Here is a 6,067-nt window from a genome sequence, read left to right as displayed (position 1 = left end):
CATTAGGAAGTTAAAACTGAAAATGAACATTTGCTCAGTACACCAAAAGCAGAAAGTGGAGATAATGGGCAGGCCACCCCAAACAAGTAGAAGAAACAAGTAAAAACAGTAAGGACATTGCCAAGAATCTAAATGATTTATTTGCATCAGTCTTCACTGAGAGGGTGCTGGAGTGGTATCTAAATGAGAAACTCACACTTTCCAAATATCAAAGATAAGGAGAGGTCATAGATTGAAGACTCAAGAGAGAAGTTGGTGGAACAAATCAATAAATCAAAGGCATTAAGTCACCAGGTTTATCTGCTATTTCTGGAAGATTTCAGGAGAAAACTGAGAAGTAACAAAGTTACTAGCAAATACTTACTACAGCAGAGGACTGGAAGACAGACAGTGTTATAACTGAGTTGGGAATTTTTTTTTGGTGGTGGTGGTGGATTTTTTCATGGTGTTGGAAGAGCCCTAGCAGTTACAGACAGATAGGTAATCCTAACTTGCCATCAGGTAAATTGTTTGAATTGTGTTAAACCCCCCACAAGACACACAGCTCTCAAATTATGAAGCACAGAGACAAACATGACATGACAGATACAAGTCAGTACAGTGTCTGTAAGGACAAAAAAAGGACTCTTTGTACCTACTACCAATCTCTGAGCTGGTTACTCCAGCCAGCACACCTAAGCCTACCTAGCAGGTCCCAAGACTCTCTGTACAGTCAGGTAAGTAGCAAATTATTACCTCCCTGCTCCCCCATCCTTCACCACTGAGAAGAGAATAATGAGAAGAATGCTGATAATGGTACAGACAAGTAATGTAAAGGTTATGCTGCTGTAGGGTAATCCAGTCCATCCTCAGGCAATGCTGTTAAGCCAAGGAGAAATGTACATCTGGAAATGAAAATTCTTAATACATAATGGTGGCCACACTGAAGCTCTGACTGGAGATTTCGTGTAGGTATAAGAAGTGTTAGCCTCTCTTGGGTCAGCTTTTGGGATCTTTCTGCACACTGGTTAATCAAAGTCTCTGTGCTGCGGGGTTCTTCTCAGTCTCAACCAGCACAGTGACCTGTTAAGACTTTGATGTTTTTAAAGGAATATATCTTAGCCAGAACTAAGCCCTAATTTCACTTCTTCAGCTCCCTCCAGCTTTTTATGTAGATCTTTACATAAAGCCATTAAGAACAGAAAAAAGAGCTCTTTAGAAAATCATGCAGTGATATATTGTTATGCAGCCAACACTCCCAGGGGAAAAAGTGAAAACTACACACAGCCTCCCGCCCCTTTTTATTTCTAGTCAAAGATATTGCCTTTTTTGGCTTTTCTTATATATACACAAAATGATGAACTGGTATTTGTAGTTTAAATGTCTGGTTTAACTGCGTGGTTTCCACTGTAAAAGAAATCTTTCACCAAATGTCAGGTTAGAAATAAAACCAAGCTCTAGAGGGATGAGGTGGGGAGCAAAGTAGAAAGTCCAATAGCTGAAAAACAAAATGGAAAAACATGAGCAGAACGCAATGTGGATCCATTACCCAGCTCAGGCAGTGGTATTGGTACATGTGGTTGTTTGGGGTTTGGTGTAGGGAGACAGACACACTTCTCACTGAGTTGTTTCTGCTTTCTCTATTAACATTGCAACAGAAATTACAAATAGCCCTGCAAGGGGTAGTAGTGCACCTCATCTCTTCCTCCCATGTAAACACAACATTAATACAGAAGATAAAGAAAATGGCAAAAAGTCCAGTGTCTTGTTTTCTGCATTTTGCTTACTAGGTTCTTGTTCGCCCTCCAGCAAACTCTTGTGTGTACCGATGCTGTGAACTTGACCAGTCCACGTTCAAGCAAACACTCACTCAGATTTCCAATACATTCTTTTCTCCCCGTCCAATGGGGAGTTTATTCCTAACAGTTTGCTCCTTTTAATTATAAACTCCTTTAACGAAGTAGTTCTGAGACCTTGCAGCAGGCAGCAGGAGAGCACCAAAGCTAATAGTTGCCTTTTTACTAGTTTAAATTCACTGTTCAGCAAAGAAGTCCAGTTAAAGCCTAAGGCCCAGTGCCTTCATGGATGGGCAGCACTGAAATGAGCCTACAAATCAGTATTCCCCTGGTACAATGTGCCTTATAGGAAAAATCCAATTGTTGCCTAAAGAAGATAAAGGGTTAGAGCCGGGCCCTTTATCTTATGAGACACATGTGAACAAGTTGCTCTGATGAAAACAGACCTTAAACTGACAAGTTTTGTTCACTTTCTGGCAGAGCTACAGATCTTCTTTACTGGACCACCAAAACTGAAGATGGCAATGAAACACAAGGGAGATATTTCCTTGGCAGGGAAAGGAGCAGCATGTAGGACTGGGGCAAAGGCAAGGTGGAATATAGGGGATTCTCCTGATAAAACAATTAATTTGATAAAGAAAGACCAACCAATATCATGTATACAACTGAACCAGTAACACACCTTCTCAGAAGTGCAGTATTGTATAAGTGTCCCCTGTGTTTTCAAGGCTAATTCAGACCTTTGGCTCATCCTGCATTAACAAGGTCATCCACGTTAACAGGGTCCCTGTGAAAGTTCACAGGTCAACGTTCCCTTTTAGAGTAGTGCAGATTTGAAATTCACAGGACAGTGACCTGAAGATCTTCCTTTACAGATAAAAAGCACGTCAAATTATTAAATAGCAACATGAAATCCTATATTCTGAAGGTCTGTCTGTGCTCTGCAATCATGAGAGTGGAGTGCAATCCCAGCCCCTGCCCAGTCCCCACTGTTGGTGGCTTGGAGGACGCCCACTCACAGACACCTCATGAACGCTAAAGCCCACAGGCCTGGGGTAGCTGGGGAAGGGATGAATGAGCATAGTCCGAAGACACGTCACTTCGAATTTCTACTGTTAGAACTGCCAAGTCTGATATAAAAACAAAAAGTATTTCTCAGTTTGAAGTTTGAAGGCCAGGCCCCAAACGCCGAGCGTCTCTTGCCTTGGCGACCCTGCTGGCCACGCGCGGGCTCCACGGTGCTAACTGTTGTTCTCTGCCGTGAGATATTTGAGGGCTGCGAAGCCGTAGTGGCGTGACATGTCCTGCTGGAACTCCTCCTTGAGCGTCTTGAGACAGATGCGGTATTGCTTGTTGGAGCGGAACTTGGTGATGTCGAAGCTGGGGGCGTGCGGCATGTGGATCATGTAGGCGTTGGGCAGCACCGTGAACTCATACTCCTGCAGGACAAAGACATGACTGTGAGATCTGGGTGAGCCCAGACTCCTGCAGGACAAAGACAGGGCTGTCAGATCTGGGTGAGCCCAGACTCCTGCAGGACAAAGACACGGCTGTGAGATCTGGGTGATCCCAGACTCCTGCAGGACAAAGACACGGCTGTCAGATCTGGGTGATCCCAGACTCCTGCAGGACAAAGACACGGCTGTGAGATCTGGGTGATCCCAGACTCCTGCAGGACAAGGACACGGCTGTCAGATCTGGGTGATCCCAGATTCCTGCAGGACAAAGACACGGCCGTGAGATCTGGGTGAGCCCAGATTCCTGCAGGACAAGGACACAGCTGTCAGATTTGGGTGATCCCAGACTCCTGCAGGACAAAGACACGGCTGTGAGATCTGGGTGAGCCCAGACTCCTGCAAGGCACCTCTTCTGCACCTCCACAGTCAAACATGCTCCGTCGTGTAACAGCGCTGTTTGTGTCTCAGGGACCACAAACCCATTTTAGGGATCTCAAATAAGCTGCCTTTGTGTTTTAAGTAGCTTTTTCTTGGTTTTTTGAAAGATCTATTTTCACTTTTTGTAAAATCATGGAATTTTGGGGGTTGGAAGGCACCTTTAAAGACAGTCTAGACCAACCTCCTTGCAATAAGCAAGGACATCTTCAACTAGATCAGGTTGCCAGAGCCCAACCTGACCTTACATGTTTCCAGGGGTGGGGCATCCACCTTCCCTCTGGATAATCTCCTCCAGTGTTTTACCACCCTCACAGTAAAAAAAACCCAACTATTTTAAAACATTTTACTCCATATAAGCCAAATAATTGGGAAATAGCACAAAAGGCACACCTGAAGCCATGTCTGCCACACAGATTTTTCAGTAATGTGATTGCAAGAATGCAGTTCTCAGTGACCACACAGCGTGAGTCACAAGTGTCCATGCAAAAAAACATGGCTTTGGCCCTAAAATTTATTTTGCTTGGGATGCTAGAATAAGCTGCATTTACAAAGGCAAAACTGCATGGCATATGTTGCTTTGCCTATACGCTAAGATACTTACAGAGACAAAACTGTCCAAAACTATTTATAAATCTGAAATAAGGGGAGAATATGATATCATTTATAGGCAATCTGTGAAAATCAACCTGCTAATTCCATATGCTTTGAGACATTTTTACTCAAATTAAGTTCTCCTTTATGAAGTTTGACATACTGTGCTAACTCTCCTCCTGTAAAACTACTTCACTTATTCTCTTTATATATGACCAAGTTCTTTGACAATTTTTGTTCTTAAAAAAATAATGGTTGACTGAAACCTCAATTATTCCTGTTAGATTCTCTCAATCTTACAGGTAAATATATGATGACTAGAGCAAAGCTTGAAAAAGCCTGATTCTCAGACAAGCTGAAAGTTCACTAGTGTAGGATATGCAACAAGCAGGTATCTTCTGCAGGGACCTGGGTAAGGGATGTGAACCTCATTATTCTGTAGCCAAAGGAAATACTCTAAACACCTTTTTCATATGGAATTTCAAGAAGTCTTAGTTGTACTGGATGCAAATTACAACGAAACTTTGAAGCTTCCACAAGGAGATTTCTTATTTTCTCACGCAGTTTCTATCCACTATTCTTGTCGCTGGATTGACTCATTAACCCTCTTTACAAAAGAAACTGGGCAGGGAAGGAACAGCCACAGAGCATGCTGGCTTTACAGGAAGTGGTGCACAACTTCCCCTGGTTTGCAATGTCCAGTCACTTGTATATTTAGGAGTCTGTGCAGAGACAAAGAATATCTGCAGCAGAGAAGCAGAGTACTCCTAGATATTTTAGTAGGGAAAGAAACTTATGGGAAAAAACACACTTGTGCTGATAAGCCTGTTTGTGCTGGACAGCTAAGTGCAGATGCAGTTCTTTCTTCCCTGTGAGAATGCCTGTTCCCTGACAGACAGTGCTAAAGTGGTAAATCTCGGTGCCAGTTTGCAATGTTGTCACATACAGGAATGGGATCCTCTGAGCTTCTGTTTGGGGTGAAAAATGTACAGCAAGAGCAAAATAATCTGATGCTCACAGGCAGAATTTTTTTTAGCTAGAAAATGCTTAGGACTAATAGGGAACCAAATGTGAAACCAAAGGCTAGCACCATAGAGTAAGGAGAGCTGATAAACTACAAACTACAGAAAATGACTCTAAGGGACCTTAAAACTACAGGCTGGAACTGCAGAGGAAGATGCATCCTCCTCATACAACCTTTTCTTTGTTCTCTGTTTGCATCTCAAGTTGGTAACACTGCAGGTCAGGGACTGTCTATACTCTGCAGTGCAAACTGTTCAGCACAGCAGCCTTCCTATCCCTGTGAAGGGCCTTCAGGCACATAAAGCCTTTCAAAAAATTGTGGGTCTACTGCTAATAATCCCCTTTCAAATATGCTGGGCTAGGGTCCTGAAAAATGGGACACTCACAGTCTAGTAGCAGTTACTGTAAAGGTAGGGAAAGGTTTCCTAATGACCTTGCCCTACTGCATGGAAGCCTCTATGGAGAAGGCAATGCACTTGCAGGAAAATTTGTCCCTATCTCCTAGATTACAAATTCTTTAGATGGAGACTGGCATTATGTGTGAATTTGTACAGCATCCAGCTCAGTGGACACCTGCATGCTCCCAGAATAACAATGATGATTATCTCCATGCCATATCCTGCTCTGTGATGGCAGTGCCACAGGCTCTTGGAAAGGGATCTGGAACCGACCTCCTGACAGACACTGCAGTTGTGAAGAGCAGTGAAATAACTGAGAAGCTGCTCTGCTGGCTGGTAATGAAGCCAGCCAAGCAGCTGGCAGCAACCTGATCTGTGCACACCC

At 43.4% G+C, this 6,067-nt stretch overlaps 1 protein-coding gene across 1 annotated transcript in view; it reads right to left on the bottom strand.

The window, feature by feature from the left end:
* Positions 1-2,777: 2,777 nt before the first annotated feature.
* The window catches only part of LARGE1 (LARGE xylosyl- and glucuronyltransferase 1), a 277,165-nt gene continuing 273,875 nt past the window's right edge, over positions 2,778-6,067 (bottom strand). Inside the window, exon 15 of the mRNA XM_066319909.1 lies at positions 2,778-3,214. Coding sequence (XP_066176006.1) covers positions 3,017-3,214 — 198 coding nt within the window. The 3' untranslated portion in view covers positions 2,778-3,016. The remainder of the gene's footprint in view (positions 3,215-6,067) is intronic.

The sequence above is a fragment of the Sylvia atricapilla genome, chromosome 5, assembly GCF_009819655.1.
Source record: "Sylvia atricapilla isolate bSylAtr1 chromosome 5, bSylAtr1.pri, whole genome shotgun sequence".
NCBI classification, from domain to species: domain Eukaryota; kingdom Metazoa; phylum Chordata; class Aves; order Passeriformes; family Sylviidae; genus Sylvia; species Sylvia atricapilla.
This window is presented reverse-complemented; position numbering and strand designations above follow the sequence as displayed.